The 19287-nt window shown below is 41.3% G+C and overlaps 1 protein-coding gene across 1 annotated transcript; it reads right to left on the reverse strand.

The window, feature by feature from the left end:
* Positions 1–546: 546 nt before the first annotated feature.
* On the reverse strand, positions 547–17342 carry chaf1b (chromatin assembly factor 1, subunit B). The gene is made up of 14 exons (XM_088913590.1): positions 17291–17342; positions 15645–15782; positions 14645–14777; positions 14402–14519; positions 13620–13723; positions 12293–12389; positions 11931–12015; positions 9238–9331; positions 8521–8590; positions 7064–7155; positions 6008–6167; positions 3542–3976; positions 2876–2967; positions 547–1838 (listed from the first exon to the last, which is right to left on the reverse strand). Exons 2-14 carry the CDS (start codon positions 15768–15770, stop codon positions 1687–1689), a joined length of 1758 nt encoding a protein of 585 aa, XP_088769716.1. The 5' UTR covers positions 15771–15782; positions 17291–17342; the 3' UTR covers positions 547–1686.
* Between the last annotated feature and the right edge of the window lie 1945 nt (positions 17343–19287).

The raw sequence follows: 19287 nt of genomic DNA on the forward strand, positions 1-19287 counted from the left end.
CAGCTGTGGTCAACACATTTTTAAAGACACAGCTGCTCTGGAATCATCCTAAAGAGCAACCAGATACATCCTTAGACTCAAGGGATTGTCTTACCTTAACAGGCTGAAGGAACTGAACTTTTTTGGCCTTGAATGCACAAGACTATGAAGAGACCTGATATTCAGAACTAATGAATATTAATATTCCATTAGAATCAGAGACTCAAACCCCAGTGTAACACAAACCAGACGTCACAAGTGACAAAAAATATGGAAATGCATTTCAGTACAGAAAGCGTGTCCTTTTACTAAGGGCTGTGGGAGTCCGGAGCAATCTACCCAGACATGTGGTTGAACAAAAAACCTTGGTTCAATTAGCTACTAGCAACCAAATGGGCTGGATGGGCTAAGTTAACAAAATTTACTTCTGTTCTTTACAAACGATGTTCTCCTTGATCCTGTAGCTTAGGATTTCAAAGCAGTGTGCAGAAAGTGTTATGTTACTCCTCATTTGCACAGATAATTTAAAAAAAACAGCTTATGTTGGCGCAAAATCAAGCAAGAGACTTCAGCATCTTGCTTCATTTTATTTACAATTGCTCATTCAGCACATCGTGGATGAAAATACATCCCATAAAATAAAAATGCAGACATTTATACTAAATATAACTGCTGCTTGTAGCAAAGTTTCCTTGAGGGGAGTTTCATCCAAGACACAAAGTTAACTACTGTTTAAACAATTTAAGCTATGTACATTTATCTTACCATTGACCTGATCCTTTTATTACAATTTACAAGAAACAGACATTGCAGAGGCACACTTCAGCTGGCAATTAACAATTAGACAGATAGCACATAATTTAATGCAATTAAATAGTGAGCTCTCATTAAATCAAATGAACCAAAACGCAGTAAAACAACTGCAACTCTAAAGATGTTTAATGGCTGTTATACAGCACTCCTGTAACCTGGTAAGGATGACTAAGCAGTCTAAGTGTCAATGCATCCGTCAAAACCTCACAGTTGGAGTGATACTCCAACATGAGAGTATGGTTAAGAAACACGAAAGCTTAAGCCTAAATTAAAAATGATACAAATAAAGCCCCCCTCTCCCCCAAAGAGATCCTTCTTCTCAAAAGCTTTGTCCTAAAATACTATAATTCACTACACATTACATGGGCTATGTTGTATACATGATGCAATGCCACAGGAGATGGAAAAAAATTCAATGCATGAAAATTAAGGAAAAATATTTTATGGCAAATTGTTGTCTGTCATCAAAACAAGCAGCTACAGGAAAAACAATGTGATCTAAACCATACAAACAGAACCAGTCCCATTACTAGTACACAACAGGATCCTCTTGAAATTAGCCTTCTCCTGCACATCTAAAACATACTTGTTTACAAGTTACAATATCTTACTTTTCAGAAGGGAAGCACGATTATCAGAGAAGACCGTGAACACTTTAGCAAATTACAACAGACGTTCAGAACTACAAAAACAGTACCAAGTACATGAAGTAATATACAGACGCTCTTCTTCCAACACACATGCCAGCAATCTCAGGTCACCACCTGTCCCTGTCAGCGAAGGAAAGGGGGAGGGCATAAATTCGAGTGAGATGTGCGTGTCGGCTGTAGTCCTGTCTGAGCGAGTCCCCATGTGCAGAGAGAACTGGGGCATCAGTCTGTGTGCTCAGGACAATCATGGACACTGTAGCTCTCCGCTCTGTGGCTCCTGGGGGGTCCTGCTGTCCGTGGAGCTGGGCGACTCCCCTGGAGAACCAGGACTTTCAGTCTTCGGTCTCTTTGACTCAGGCGGCTGGCAGCTTGGGTCTGTAGGAGGGGAGGGTCTCTCTGTAACAGGAGAAAATTCCATATCACCAGCGGTGTAAAAAAGCCTGGCCCTGAATATACAGTTGCAGACGTAAGATTTATTAGTACAGATCATAAATTAGGTCAGTTCACTGCCACTTGCTTGAGTGAGAATTCAATTACTCGGAAAACAAGTCAGTAGAGTTTTAGCTCGAAATTATTTCACATGAACATGAAGGCTACAAATGAGAGAAGGCCATTTGTCCTGTCTTGCCATTTGGTAGTTAGTAGTCCAATGATCTAAAAATCTCATTCAGACATTTTTTGTAAGAAGCCAGAGCATCGGTTCCAAACTCCCATAACCCTTAGAGTTAATTTGGGTTAATGTGGCATAGCTCTTGGCCCTAGGTTTCATTCTGGGCTGCGGTGCATTTTGTGTGGAATCTCCATGTTCTCAGGTATCTGCGCATGATGGACAGATGGTGCTGTGGAGGGCTGACACTCACATTACTCCCTGTGCTTGCTAGATGAGGCTCCAGCTCATTGAGACCCTCTACAGATGACGCGGTTTTGCAAGAGGATGAAAATTAGTGAATAACCTTGCCGCAGGAACAGGACTCCGATAATTACATCAGCATGCATGTTTTGTTGCAGCCAAACATTTTGGCAGCCTGCAGATTTCTATGGCTTTGGAGACAGTACCAGACATATTTTCACACCTGTCTGAACAGTCTTTTTACCGGAAATCTTTATTACTATTTGCTAGGATAAATGTTAAAAAAGATATTAAGGAAAAATTAGAACTGAAAAATATGCACTGAAGTGAAGCTATTCTGTAGCATTAAACAAACAATGAGCTCACAGGGAAATGAGACTGCAGGACCGGGTAGTGCCTTAGGAACTGTGCCCGTCCTTCCACTCTTGGGCTCAGAGGAACTGTGCCCGTCCTTCCACTCTTGGGCTCAGAGGAACTGTGCCCGTCATTCCACGCTTTCTAGCTGCAGATATGTTTTGCAGTCAGATGGGAATCAGCTGGCGTAACAGCACAGATCTTACAGAAGGCCTGAATGATTACTAACCATGTTTTGCTTTTTCTGTAGAAGATGGTGTAGAAATCAAGGATCTAGACAGGGCAGGTGATCCACTTGTGACAGGAGTCAAAGAGATCCGCCTGCACAAAGAACAATAAACAAAATTAACAGGTCATCAGTAAAAACACAAAAACATTTATTATAAAATGATTTTAAATCAAAAACAATCTTCCTCTTTCTACACACTGCTGTAAACCCCAAGGCTTGTAACTCAGAACCACTGAGCAGTGTCCACCCAGCACCCAGTGTTAAGAGAGTGAGAACCGTTTCACACTTTATACTTTTGCGTCATATTAATTTTTTTTAACGTTTTCAACAATCCAAAGGAGCAAGTCTTCAGCTTAAACACTTAAAGTTAACTACAACTACTACTATTTTTGCAATGTGTTTCTCTAGGTTTAACACCTTTAAAACACCTTGAGCAACCTGCTCAAAAGTCAGGTGAAAAGAAGACAACAGGTGCAACACCACAAAGAACCACAGTACTAGAATCCGATCGCACAGGGCCTTTGGTCTTAGTGCTTCCTTTACAAGTCTTTGTTCCGGCTGACACTTTGTTTCAGTCGTCTTCTGCAACACAACCTCCAGACTGAAACTGAAGGTCTGGGTCAAATCCTAGCAGTGGATCCAGAGGGAAAGTGCTCCCTGTCCTACCTGGGCTTGGGGCCTGCCGGGGCGCTGGGCTTGCTCCAGGCCTCCAGGGTGTTGAGAGTAATCCTTCTGGGCTGGATGGCTTTCAGGGGCTGGGCTCCTGTCTGGGCGGACTTCCTGTCCTCACTGACGGGGGTGGCGCACGAGCCCAGGGGGGAAGAGGAGGGGGTTTCTTTGCTAGCAGACTTTTCCTGCAGCGAGCTTGGTGTGGTGGCCTCCCCATTCCGGTTCCCTACTGGGCTGGCGTCCACAAACTTGGGCACGGGAGAGGACGTGCGCGGCGCTTTCTTTGTCTTCTTCTCTGCCGCCATCCCCGGGGTCTGGACTTCCAGCACGGGCTTCTCCTTCAGAGGGGTCCCCAGCTCGCCGCTCTCGAACGTCACAAAGGAACAGTAGCCGTCTGTCGAGGAGACGGCCAAGAAAGAGGCATCCTTGGACCTGAACGAGGAGAAACGTAACTTATGCCTTCACTCCAAGTCACAGAACAATTACAATAAAGCCCTGTTTCAGAGCTTCAGAGCTGACTATCACCTGTTTCCCACTGACACGACCAGTCAATGTCAGAGGAGCGAGCAGAGACAAGAAGAAGACATCACCCATTCCAAGCATGGTGGAACTGTGTCTGTACTGCTGCCCAAGTACTAAGGATCAGCTGCACAAGTGTGCATATTAAATCTCACAAAGCACATGGTTGCATAAAACGTTTACTATAAGGTGTGACCAAAATAAGCAACGGTCTGCCATTGGCTGACTGCTGCAATACCTTTGGTCTTTTTTTTTATTTTGAAGTCCGTATTTTGCCTTATTTGCTTTTAATTGCAGCTTCATTCTGCTGCTCTTTGAGGGTTTAATGACGCTGTCAGCATGCATCCTTGACAAAGAGAACCATGACCGGGCTGAAAATCTCATTATCACTGGCCATTTCAGGCTTCAGATTCCAGCAAAACAAAGCTGGCTGTTGTCATGAACGTGGCTTTCGTGCGTATCCTGGCAATGCTGTAACTGTTTGCAATCTGCATCACAGAGAGTCTGCACCTTAACCTTTTGGTTTCCTAAATACTTCTTCACAGGGATTAGACATGTTGGGCACAGCTCATTATTTCTAAAATAATAGGAAACCCCAGCCTTAAAACTGAAACCACCTTCAAGCTGGAACTTGAGTACTCATTTGTGCAATACTTTCTGACACACTACAAACAATCGTCATTAATATTGTGTTTGGAAACATCTAAATGCACAGGACTGTGATGCTGTAATCACCTGAAGACAGGGTGGTAGAGCACAATTCTTACCACTCCCAGGCTTTTAATTTAGGCCACTGCTTTTTCACGAGCAAAATAACACAATGTTGAAAAACGATTACCTGAAAATTCCCTGTCACCATAAAATTCAAAACTGATTCATCTCTGAATTTATTCTTTCAGCTTTCTTGTAGCTCAGCCTAACAGAATGAACCCTGTATGCCATTATTATCCATCTTAAAGGGATATGAACTAAACTTGAAATTAAATATCTCCTGCAAAGGATGAGTTTCAATTCTGGATTCAGAAAAATCATTAAACTTAAATTAACTGCAAGCAATGATTAAAAACAGAATGCAATATAAACTTTCCTGCTTTGTAATTAAAATGTATCATTTGGTTGAATGTAGTCATTAATCCACAGTAGAATCTGTCCGAAATGTGAGACACATATTACTGAAATCCTTAGAAACTTCAACCCTCTCAGATTTTTTCAAGGATTGACTCAATTTCTAAAAATGAACAGCAGTGTGCTGCTCACCTTTACAAGAGCTTCTCTGCCTAGACAGTACTGTGCCCCTTCCAATTCTGAACCAAACAAATAGGGAAGTGAAGCACTGATTTTTCTCATACCGTTTTTTGATTAACATAATCAGAAGACCGTCCTTAATTCTCCATGTGTTAACCAAGTATAAGGTAGACAAACAATTAAGGGTAAGTGGGTAAACTTTTAAAATAAGGAAAGCTGTGTTACACAACAGTTTTAAGAAACCATACACACTCAAAGAGTGTTCTCTTAGGTAGCTAAATTAACAAAAAGATTAAGATCTAGAATTATAAGGTTAAGGTTCTAAAACAGAAGAAATATCTCCCTCTGACTGACAAGGTAGAAGAACAATGAGATTGCAGATTGTAAGAACAGCAGTTATGACTGCTCCTGACATTACTTTTCTACTTACATTACTGATAAAATGCAGAGTTAACTTTAAACAATGGATTCAATTATTCTATATGCTGAAGAAAAACAGTTGAAAATAGAAAAAAGGTAGAACACCCCTAAAACTGACTAGAACTCAAACCTGTTGCAGCAAAAGGGATGGCAAAGCATCTCAAATTTAATACAACAAGGTTATGTGAGCTCAGTGGCTCACAGGCTACTTTCAGAGTTGGGGCTGCAAAATGTGGCTTCTTACATTGCGGTCTGCTGTAGACCCGACCTGGAACTCACCATGTGACATCACTGAGCGTGTGGTAGTGGATGTTGGAGATGTACCCAAAGGGGATGGACTGCTGGGTGTCATACAGGAAGACCGAGTCCTCGGAGGCAACAGCAAACACCAACCGGTACGGCAGTTTAAACACATTATGCACAACCTGTGAGGACCCATCTGAAAGACAAAGAACGCCAGGACGGTCACAAATGAGCAGAGGCCATTCAACCCATCCAGCTTGTTTGGTTGATTGTAGTTAATTGACTTGAAGTGCTCACAATGCTTCTTGAAAGAAGCCAGGTTACGATTCATAACGGGGCTGAACATCATGTTACAAGAACACTGTGCGTAAAATAGCCTGAAAGAACAATGTCTCCGTAAATGCAACACAACCTTAGCGCTCTTTGGGTTTGTATGCGATTTATGGGAATCGGTCTGATCTTGCTTAGACCATCTACACACCTGAATATGCCTGGCAGTTGCAATAAGGGATGATTTACTCTGCGATTCATTGGACATGAACTGCAGTGGCTTGGGAGAAAACTATGGTCACTTCCCAACAGGTGAGTGGGCATTCACCAACCTACACAACACAAATGTTTTAATGGGAAGACCTTCAAGATTGACAGCACCTCGGCTGAGTCAATAGGAGGTCCAGTAAGAGACGGCCAGACAGCATTCCCAAGGAAGGACCCTAACGCCCGCTCTACCAGAAATCACGTTAAGAGTTTTTAGGATATGATTTTCATCGCTTGACAATGTCACAAAGGCTTGTTTTTGTTACCTGGAAGGTCTCTGAAATGTATCTATAAGGCCACAGGCCATAATATTCTCATGATTTCAAATTTAGGAAAACCCATGAAGACATGTAGACTAACCCTTTTCATTTCAATCTCTTTAAAAGAAAATAAGTACAGCATCATTTTCCAGCTCAGGTTAATCAATGAAAACAGAGCAGCTCAGAAACCAGCTGCATTATAGCGTTGCAAAAGCATCTGCTCTTTGCTTTTGGTTCTGGGCTGTGTACAAGCTACCAGCAGTGGTCAGCACTGAGGTTTGACCTTTCACAGCACCTTCAGCCTTGGAGGTCCTCAGCTCAAAGTAGACAGGACAGCAGCGCACGGCCAGGGTGGCTTTAGCAGGGCAGGGCAGGTGAGCGATGGGCCTGAAAGAGAAGAGGTCACACTGTGCTGAGGACAACAGCATACAGTACTACGCAAGCTCATTATGTAATGAACTATTGTTGCACCATGGTATATTACTTTATTAGCCTACCCCAATCATTACAGTTACAAACTAGAAGAGGAAATTTGCCCCCTCTGGCCTATTAGTCAGCAGTTAATTGATCCAGTGATCTCATCCAGGTGGTTCTCAGAAGAATCCAGGGTAGCAGCTTCAACAACATGGCTGGGAAGCTTGTTCCACACCCACACACCCTTTGGGTAAAGGAATGCAGCTTTGTTCTGCGCAGTTTCCACCTGTGTCCTCTGGCTCGTGTTTTTCTGCCCGTTCTCAAGAAGCCTGCTGGGTTGACTTTGTCAAGACCTCTGAGGGTTTTTCATTAATTGTATCAGGTCACCTGGTGAATTTTTCTGCTCACATAGTTCGATTTTAAAAGGGTCACTGTAAGACAAATTTAACCAACTACAGAAACATTTGTATTTCGCATGAAGATCTGTTCAGAGTTTTGTAATTCTAACTTTTATCTTTTTTTTTTTTGCCTCTACAGGCTTAAGCATGTCTCCATTTTATGGCTACGCAACCGTTGCCATTCCATAAGAACTCACATGAATTAAAGTGAACTCTGTGAGGATCATTCAAAAAGCCTTTATCTCAAATCAGCTTCGCCCTTGGTTTGTAAATACCTTAGCTGCTGTATATTAGTACAGTGTTTTTAACCATTATACTGGGTAAAATGAGAATAAATCCACAAAACTGAAAATAATGTCAGAATTGCTCAGGACTGCACCTTTATTGGAATACAGATACTAAGCTTGGCAAAAAAACTGAGGAGCTATTATAGTTGTACTTATAAAACTATAAAAGTTTCACATTCAGAAAAAAAGACTTAATATGCAAGAAATCATATTCAATTTAAATCCTGTTTTTGAATTGAAGGTTAGGTCTTGCCTGTATGAATTTACACTGAACAATGGCTGAAACAAGTGAAAGCAAAAAAATAAATAATTCAGAACAGTATTTTGACCATAAAGAAGCTGTATGCAGCTCTATACACTATATCGTTCTAAACCCTTCTGGCACAATAAAGGGAAGATGTTTATAAAGAGTAATATGAACCCTGGAAGTTGTCATGGAAGCTCAAGAAATTTGACTGAAGTCTTCAAAATCAGCCTCAGACAGAACAATCAACTCACAACTAGACAAATTTAAAACTCTTGCTTAATTTAAGTGTCTTCGGTGTTTGTTTTGATAAAGCACAATCCAGTATTCTGTAAAACACTTGGAAGCATAATTTGAAACCTCTTGCAAAATTACCCGAAGTGTGTTCCGACTGGGCTTGAAATCTTACCTTTTCAAATTTTTCCTGGAGAACACATATGTTGTATTTGTGACATTTTCTCCAGCTTCAACACACCCAGCTGTACAAGGAGACATTCACAGTTGGTAAATGAATGGAACATGATTTTTTTCAGCAGCTCTACTTATTTTTAATCTATTACTACTCAGTCATACTTAAAATATGGGAACTTAATCTTTTCACCCTGGAACAGAGAAGATTACAGTCACTCAATCCATGTACTGAAAATCCTGAACGATTCTGACAAACATATGTTTTGTGCTCTACAGAGAAACACTGATAAATCTGAAGCATCATGGAACAACTATACCTACAGAGGTTGCATTTACTTGAATGCATTCTAACTTGTCATATTATCAGCACTATGAACAGATTTGTGAGCAACTATACATCACTATACAGGCAGAAACGCAGGTATTTCATCAGATTGCCATTATATTAACTGGCCCCCAGGTCGTCACTGTAATGGAGAATCTTAATGATCTGGTTAAATAACGGATTAAAAGAGGAGATGTAACCTCTTCAGGATTCAGAAGTTTGGACAGACACCAGCAGTTTCACTGATTCCGTACATTAAGTACATGTCTGTGCAAGTCCTTTTGTACAATTGTTTCTTATTAAATTATACAGTCAGCAGAGCCAGGAAAAAACAATGTAATTATTATTCCTTTGACGTTAATAAAACACCAATGATGACCATGTTCATACCTGGAGCGAGCAGTAAAGATCCGTCCGCTGTGAAAGAGAGTCGGCGGAAGAAAGATCTCATGCTGTCGTCATGGAACATTCTGTAACTCTTTCCCTGCACATCACGCACATGGAATTAAACTGAGATGAGCCGTATGAAGCCTCTTACAATGAGCGACCACATTCTCAAAACATGTTCTGCATCAAAGGAACTTGCCCTGTTCCCAAGAGACCTGACTATATAAATGACACGTTGTCTGGCTCTCATTTAAAGTGCAGGAACCAGACTGATTTATTTAAAGTACTACACTGGCGATATCTTTATAACTGTTCGGCAACAGAAGTTTTATAAATCTGGGAATTACACATTCCTCAATTTAAATTAAGCACTTTCATTTGTTTTTTCTCAATATTACCAATGCACACAGTTATGAAAGATAAAAAACAGTAAATGTTAAATGAATAATGAACAATTTGTTAAAAGAAGACACTGCCAGCGTGCCCCATGTACAGACTGAGTTCCATTAATACTGAGATCTAGATGTGCTAGGCCATCTAGAACATATTCGCATACATTTAGGAAATGTAGAGATGTTATTCATAAAGAAATGCTAGGATATTTCACCTCTCACTTTTAACTGCAGACATTAGAGCATTCTAGACCAATTAATAAAAAGGGAGACAAATCCAAACCTGAAAACCACAGACCAATCAGTCTAAAATCTTACAGGCAAAGTTATGGAAATTACAGCTCGAGCTAAACTAGAAGAATATTTGCAAATGAGTTGCATGCTAACAGACAATGTTTAAAACTAAAGCATGACATATGATAGCCAGAAAGCTGTTGACAATGTCTCTCATAAAAGACTGATTGTCAAATCCAAAACCAGAGAAATCAACGATCTGTGTATATAGATTGAGAACAGGGTAACAGGCAACGGCAGATGGAAACAGTTGGCTCATTGCTCTTTCTGAACTTTCCCAATGAGCTCTACTGTGGTCACCAACTAGATAATTTGCAGGTAATGTCAAAAATATAGAATAAACGACAGTAATGGAATGACAAAATGACTTAGATAACTGGAGAAGACACTTGGTAAATGAAATTCAACACTGATAAGTACAACAATTCCACTCAGGCTTTAGTAACATACATTATAACAAGAGGGTCAAGTTCATTTAACATAGTGAGCCAGATTCAATTCAAATGTTCTTCAAATGGGACAAACATTTAAATAATTTGGGCCGAGCGGTGGCTCTGTGACTAAGGATCTGCGCCTGTGGCTGGAAGGTTGCCACTTCAAATCCCGCAGCTGACAGAGGAATCCTACTGCGTTGGGCCCCTGAGCAAGGCCCTTAACCCCAACTGCTCCAGGGGTGTTGTACAATAGCTGATCCTGCGCTCCGACCCCAAGCTTCTCTCCCTGTCTGTGTCTCACGGACAGCAAGTTGGGGTATGCGAAAAGACAAATTCCTAAAGCAAGAAATTGTATATGGCCAATATGGCCATTTAAGTGATCTTAAATAAGACATTCAAAAATTTAGCTAACATACATAAATGGAAATTCTAGGCACAACCACTCAATAGTATTTTGTGTAGCATTTGTTGTTTATTTTATATATTTGTTTAAAGCACAATTAGCCACTATCCTCACTGGATACCAATTTAGTGTTTTTTTTTACCATCAATAGCTAAATTTATTTAAAATATAGCCGTGATTATTGTACAGTGCATATCTGTTCTCCTAAAAAGAATATTGCTGGGATGTCACATTCAACAACTGGCAAACATTAACGTGCAACCAATTGTGTGTATCGATTGGTGAAGTGCAGGACTGGAATATGATTTAAACAAGCTCTGGGTTTATTGATCAGCACCTGTAAATTCTGCCTGTGGCACTGAAAAGACACTCAGAAACTATGATGTGCAAAATATGACAGGCAGCTCGCCTTGTTTCGGAACTAGCAGTTTCAGTGCTCAGTGACTATACATGTGGCACAGGTGCTTCTTATGTTACATCATGGCAGCAACCCAGGTGTTTGTTTTTTTACTACTGTATGTCTTCATCAATACCATGTGGAGAAGCAGCAAAAAAGCACACAGAAGGCTTGAGAAAAGAGTGGAATTGAAGCCCGGAAAGGTTTTACTCATGCTTTTTGATGCACAGCATGAAAGTACACAGGATCATAAAAAGAAACAAAAAAGATACATCTTATGTGCTAAAGGTGGCTGAAGCTCAAAATCCAGGATCCTTCAAGAACCTGCCTGAAGAAATTTTAGGGTCACTTTGCGACTGATCTCCTTGGGGCTTGCACCTCAAGTCCTGAACCCCAGGACCTGCTACCAGCTTTAACTGAAAACTTTGTCGTTACTGAACAACTGTAAAGTTTAACAGCCTGAAATTGCCAATATTTGTTTTAAATAACTTACCTTAGCACCACAGAGATATACTGTGAGTTACATCATAAAAACTGCTTAATAAGGTAAATCCCACAACCATTTAAAATCTTACGAATAATATACTATCACTATTAATGACAAGATCTATTCTGATTGTAGAATTTTGCATTTAATGTGTATTTTCTGTATTATCTGTTAACGTAAGTACATCAATACAACCTTTTTTGTTTAAAATGCAAGTTCGAAATGCAGGGATTCTGTTGCACTCCTGCCTTTGATGACACTGTGATTAAAATCATATTAAATCACTTGCCTCTCCTTCCGTAGTTGTCCCTGAAGACATCTTGCTCACACTGTAGGCCTTTCTCTTGCTCTGTGTGCTGTACACCCTCATAACCCTGGAGTAACAAGAACACTTACAGCTCACTGCATGAATATCAAAGATCCATTGTGGAATAATTTAGACTAAATCATGAAAACCCCAAATAGCAAATACTCATATAAGGAAACACTTATATAAGGAAAGATGGTATTTAAAAATTCTCTCAGTTCAGTCTCTTGGAATCAGAATTGACTTCACTTAGTGTGAAGCAGACAGCATGTTGACAAGCTGTGATTTCTCAGTTTCACTCCGCACTGTGCTTTTCTCTGGACACACAAAAGCAATGGCAGTACCTGTCACAGCTCAGGGTGGTAATGTACTGCCCTTGAGGATCCCAGGCAACACCCTGCACATAGCTCTTGTGATCGTTAAATATGGACATCTTCTGCCCTGAAAGAACAGTACAAGGAGAGTCAGTTAGCAAAACTGGTTTCACACATTTGTGCTGTCTTAAATGAACACTGATAAAAGAGCAATCCTAGAGAACACATGACTGGTACAACTGCATTTAAACCGGTCTTTGCTCTGAAAGACAGCAGATCGGAATAGGAGGATGACAACATTCTCTGTGAAAGTCCAGACTATAAAGGTGTACAAAGAAAGGATGAAGCTAAAAGTTAATGCTTGTGTGAGAGTCTATTACGAATCGGAGTGAGATTTGCACATCCCAGGTGAGGCACAGTTTCGAAAGAGTGGGTGGTCAAGCAGGAAGGAGCAAGGGAAGTGGCCAGGTCCCACTGCTGGTGATCAAGTTAAAATATCTGATCCTGGAGGGTTCAAATGCATCCTTCAAGGCTTCTTCTGAAACTATGTATTGATCACGGACAGAGAGAAGGTGCCCTTTGGCAGGATAACAAAAGCATTAATGATACTGACAGATGTCCAAACAGAAAACGTATCCCACTTCAAAACCTAAAAAATAAAATTTACAGAAGGGTTCCTCTGCATGGTTTTTTTGTGGGTAAGCAGTTTGCTTTTTTTAAATCCCCCTATTGTTTGATGCTGTGTCCTTAGTGACTGAACACTGGTTGGAACAGTACTGTCTAACTGCAGATGTGCGGCACTGTTCTATTGATCTCCAGTGCATGTTGTGATGTGAAAAAGGACAGGTTTTTAAAGGAAGATCTGTATAAATCACCCATATGCTTCTGCTTTGGTTTTGGAAAACTTTGTAGGGGTGGGCTGTATTTTGTTCCGTTTTAGGTAACACTTTCTCGTACTTTGTGTATGAAGCTGCTCACAGTGGTAAAGCTGGCACTTTTAGTAATGTTTTGAGAGATGTTTTGAATATTAAAACAATGTTTAAACCTTTCCAATGTAAACTATGACTATAAATCCTACATTATTAGTATGCTCATAAATAATATCCATACTAGGTATTGCGTTGGCATTGCACAGAAACATTTTGAAGGCAAGATTAAAAGCAGCCTGTGTCATTTAATTAAACATTGAAAACCATTATCTTTAATTATGTTTACTTTTGCCTGCTACTGTAATAATGCTGTAATGCTGCTGTTTATCCAGGCTTTCCCGTTCTCTTTTATGACCCCCGAGGCAGTGAAGAGGCAGTAGTGTGCTTCCTTCCCACACCACTGTATACTACGCATTCAGAGAAGTTACCTTTATTGACATCCCACATGATAGCAGTGTTGTCCACAGACCCAGACACCAAGAAGTTCCCGTCTGTTGTCCACGAGAGATCATAGACATCTTCTATGTGTCCCCTACAGCATTTTTTAAATACAGATTGAAATAAAATAACTTTAAGGGTTGTCATTGTTTTTCTCTTCACTTCCTAGGCCAGAGACTAAAAGCTCTTGTCCTGTGTCATGGTTTCACCACATCTAAAATCTCAATCACTGAACTTTATTGAGCTTGATAAACCACGACTGGGGTTTCACAAGTCTGCCACTTTAGCAACAGAGCTCTTGATGATCTGTCTTCAACTCGTTTAACAGCACTCCCTCAGTTTTCCTTAGTATGGCTCCCACAAGCCATCAGTCCCACTAAACAGATCATGCAGAAAAGTTTTTTTTAAAGAATTTAAGTGTGAAATTAAAGAAGCCCAGACTGTGCAAGTCCAGTTTACTTTAGCCAGGACGCCCGGGTTAATACCAGTCCTCTTACAAACAGGTACCATGGTTTCTTTAATAATCAAGTAGTCAGCATCTCAATTTAATTTATGAACTGAAGGACGGCCCTTACAGTAGCACAGTGCCTGCTGCCACCATACTAACATACTGGGCCATTGTATTCCACAGGGAAGAGCTCCACCTGCTGGTACTCCAACACCACTTCCAGGAGCGACCTGGATTTCCTTAGGTCTGACTTGTTTTTGCTCCAGATACGTCCAAGGCCCGTATTAAGATGATGCTACACTACTGGAGTTCCCTGACCCTCACCTCAGCGTTTTCACCACAGTCCAGCACTCCTTGTTCAGCTGAGCGTCCTCCTCCTCCTGAAAAGCCGCCTGTTCCGGCTCCTTACTGTCATTGATCTTCCACAGCAAAATCGCAGCATCTGAAACCGGTATACGCAGGTCAGCACACCACTGTGTGTGTGGGGAGCTCTACATTTCAAGAGCATTTAGCAAAAAATAAAAGGACTTACGCAGTCTCTTACAAAATTACAAAATGATTGCTCACCATCTCCTGCGGACGCCAGGAGCTCAGTGCTGGGTGAGAACCGCACCACATTTACTGCCTTAGTGTGTCGCGCCAGATTAGACAAAAACTCCACGATGGCCTTTCCATCCGGTCCCTTCTCCACTTTCCACATCTGTGTGAGCACAGAACAGCAGTTACACATCCTGCAGGCCCTTTCAAGCCAGGCGATGACACAGTGGTACAAACTGCCCAAGTCCCTTGGCATACTAGATCATCACAGTCACTTCCCTCAATAGTCTTCTACAGATGCACACTCAAGACTTAATTTACATTAACTGGCTCTTCAATAATCAATACCTATCAGCCACTTACACTAGTGGGCCCCAAGATGTGGGAACACTGTAAAATCATATACTGTAGCACATGATACAAAAGCAACCTAAAACAAACCTCCACCCTTTATTTTAACTTGCTCTTTCCCATTCAAACAGTATTGATGCAAATAAGTGCACAGAATAAAGAACCACACTATTATAATACCAAGACCCGGACAGGTATTAAACATGGCAGCAAACTGTGTCGAGCTGTAACGGGCAAGTACAAACAGGGACAACTATACACTGAGGTCAAAAGCATTCAAGAGTACAAACTGGTGACATACAAGGCTGGTGTAAAATGAGAACAACGTCAAAAGTACTAGAGCTGCAGGCCAAAATGTCATTTTCTTGATGCTTCTATTTGTTTGAACCAATGCAGAATTAAAGTGGGCCACTGGTCTCCGATCAAACCACAGTTCTTCCCCTGTCCACCGAGTATAATTAGGCTGCCGAAGGAAGCTAACGTTCTGGTAAACTGAAAGCACAAGAAGCCCAATAACTGCATTGCTACACGATACCTTCGCTCTCTCATAACACAAAACCTCTCTACACCACCTCGACCAAGAAAAGATATTCCTAAACTAGCTGCCCGCATCACGCAACCTCTCCAGCAGCTCCCTCTCTTGAGGAAGTGAAAGAGCACTGGTCTATGGGTTACTTGCCCGAACAGTAGTGTCCACTCCTGCGGTGGCCAGCCTGTTGATTTTCCGATCTCCGCCATGCTGGAAGTCAATGCTGTACACTGGTTCCTTGTTGTGCCAGGCTATTTCACAAGTGATGACTTTCATCCTGGACTGAACCTACAAGACAAGCTGCGGTGAGCACCGGTCAAGCACAGGTGGCGACGCAGAAGAACCAGTCGCGCTTCAGAGCTCCTGCCCGTGCAGAGTTGAAACCCAGAGCAGGGAGATGGTCAGACACCTTCATGTCACTGCTGTCCTGCGTTAGGCACTGCACTTAACACAGAATTATGCAGATGTGCTGCTATGGCGTTGCAGACAGTTTTAATGTGCCAACACTCCACACTGAACCTTGCTTTTTTAAGCAGTAAAGCACAAGCTGACGGATTTAGCAGCTCGGTGCACTCTGCTGATCCCAGGTTGGCTGTGATAAAACCGTTGGGGTGCTTTAATTCCTAGCAAAAGGGAACCCATGGCAAAAACCTGCCTTCTCCATTGCCTCACCCTCCAAGAGACTGAGCCCAAATAAGCTTTCATTATAGGTGTCTGCCAACTGGAGACGAGACAAACTGCTACTGTTACTCTTAAGCACAAATTACATTTTGTGTATGGAGCTGGTGAGGCTAATGAACTCAAAGAGAGATGCTGTTTTTCAAAAACAACCTGACATGAAAATGAAAATGTATTAATAAACTACTCAATTTTTACAGTGCAACAGACTTACTGCTCTGTTGCTGAATTTCTGAATACTCTATTTGAATTTATGTGGTTTAAAAGAAGGATATAGAGGCTTTCTAATAAAGGATGGGTAATTTAAAAGTCCTCTACGGTCAGTTACTAGTTTTTAAGGCCTAAATAATTCGCAAAAACATAGTCCAATGGGATTCTAACTTATGTGTCACTACTTCCTAACAACCCATACCTGGAAAAAAAAAAAAGAAAAAAATGGTAAATGCAATAATTTTGTCAGTCAGTACAAGTGAATACTAAAATACAGCACTAAAATGGCAACAACAAGTGGTTGAGACATTTGCCAAGAAATCAAATACAACTCCAGCAGACGAAAAGAGGCTGTGATATCCCATTATGTCACAGATAACCTGTCCACAGTTCAGAGAAGCAGCCACTTTTACAGCAAACCGATCACGGTGAGGGATTTTAATACGTTCAGCGACCGATAACTTCAAAACCTTACAGGAAACATACTCTCTTTCACACAGACAGAACCTGCTTTGAGCACTGCAGATGTTCGGCCTGTTATTATAACAGCATTATCTCGCTATACGAGATGTAGAGTCCTAATAAAAAAAACTCAAACAAAAAAAAAAACTGATCAGTGAAAATACGACACGCAAACGTTTGGAAAATTAAAACAAGTTTTTCAAAAGCTTTCAGAAGGTCACATTTCTTATTTAAATCCTATTCACTCTGGATTTGACCGGTTGTTTCTGAAGTGACTAGTGAGACGTAAACAGTTACCTTATAAAAGTTGTTTTTTTTCCCACTGGCTCTTGAGTGGCGAAATATATATATATATGTGTCTGTGTACACCTGTACTTTGCCTATGCACGGTTCAGTATATTTAAAACGCGTTTAAAAAAAGTTAAAAGAAAAAATGCCAAACTTACCAGACTGACAGGCACTCCGCTTACTGTGATCCGCAGTGGCCGAACAGCTGAGTTTCCCGCGCTGCAGTGGGGGAGTTACTCGCCGGGAATCGTGGCCAGAACCGCCTTCATCATCCAACATGGCCGACTGAATTCGGCTCTTTCCGGAGGGCTTACGAGGAGAACCGAATACATTTCGAGGTGTCGAGCTGTAGCTGCAGAGGCATGGATACAGTTTGTGTATTGTAACAGGGGTTGGCAAAACGGAGACGTGTAGTTACAGTAGTGGGTTTAGCAAATAAACAAGAAGGGTATTATTATAACATTAGAAACATCAAACATTTTGTCCAAATAATAAAGTTGCTCCTTTAAAATTAAACACAAAAATAAGTTGTATTCTTGACAGTATACTAAGCGCCAAAAGAATGTTCCCCTCTAGGAATGCATCAATATTTTTAGAAAAATAAAGTAAACAAAAACTGAAGAACATGAGATGTGGTTTCAATGGCAGCACAGGCCTTCCTCAGAATCTGCTTGGCATAAAGCAGCCTCAAACGCTCACCAATCATTTTTGAGCTGAGATTTATGACATTTAGAAGGTGTTTTTTTCTTTTTTAATGTGTGAAGCGAACCAAGGAATTTAACAATTAAAAAAAGAACAATAATAAGTTAAATATTTTCCATTAAAGAGCCATAAAGTGCTACATACTAGGATACTTTCCAATTCCATCAGAACTTATTTTCTCAGACTATATAAGCGCTGCATTTCAGTGAACTTAAGTGTACCGTCACAAGACATGCGTCACAGTGAACTATACCAGCAGACTCACTGTGGATTGTTGTGGGAATGATATTGCTTTGTTTTTGACATATTCATCTCAAGGTAAGAAGTATCATCACACCAACAGACAATTTCATCCAGAATGGGTCATGTGTTTGTCCAGACCCTGAGAGGAGAGAGACTAATACACTAACATCAGCAAACCTGATGCTTTGATGATTTTCAGTTTCTTTGACAGTCATCAGTATACAAGATGAAAAGGAGGGAGAAAGAACGCAGCCTTGTGGTGAACCAGTAGAGTACAAACAGGGTCAAATGCCAAACAACCTATTAATAAATACATTTTGTGTTCGATTGGTCAGAATTGTTCATGTCTATGACTGACAATGACACATACTTTTAAGACCTGACTATTGTACAAGCACTAAATCATCTATTTAGCGAGAGCTAAACAGGTACAGGTGATGAGGTAATTTGATCTGTTGAACGCCAAGCCTGAGGCAATTCAAGAAAAAACACAAAAAGAAAATGACATGGCCCCTCATCAAGCAAAAACCGACGTCGTGCCCTCGGTCTGGTGCAGGCTGGACTAAACCACCACCTCATCACTTGTCAGGTGTTATCAAGGCCCCTGACCGGCATCGACAGGCAGGCCCAACTGTGATGGCCTGGCAACGCAGCCCCTGCCCCCTGGCACAAAGCATGCCGCAGATCTGCAGCTTATTCTGCTTTCAGCAGTGACCACACACTCCTTGACACAGTTAGCAGTGCTGCCTCAGTGTTGGGGCCCTGGGTTCAGTTCTGGACCTGGACTGGTTTGTGTGTGCAGTTCGCATGGTTTCCCCCCCACAGTCCAAAGACATACTGGTAGGTTAATTGGCCTCAGGTGCAAGAGTATCTGTTTATCTGCCCTGCGCCGGACTGGCAGGTCCAGTGTACTCCACCTTGCGGCCTTTGCTGACTAGGCTAGGCTTTAGCTGCCCTGCATAACTGACTTGGATGAAGCCATTAGAAAATGGTTGGAGGTCTGTGGGGAAAAAATAAATAAATATCAGTGCACCTGTTAGAGAGTCACTTTGCATGTAACGGTGTGAATGTCTTGCTGTTACAACTGATGTCCTGTTTGAGGCTCAGTAGATGTAGCAGGAGGAAGACAAAATGAAAACCACTAGGAGGTTGCAGAAGTTTCCTTTAATATGGAAATACTCTTTCCTTCCAAAAGACAGGAAGATTTTTA

Source organism: Atractosteus spatula, chromosome 4, assembly GCF_055471065.1.
Source record: "Atractosteus spatula isolate fAtrSpa1 chromosome 4, fAtrSpa1.hap1, whole genome shotgun sequence".
Lineage (NCBI taxonomy): Eukaryota > Metazoa > Chordata > Actinopteri > Semionotiformes > Lepisosteidae > Atractosteus > Atractosteus spatula.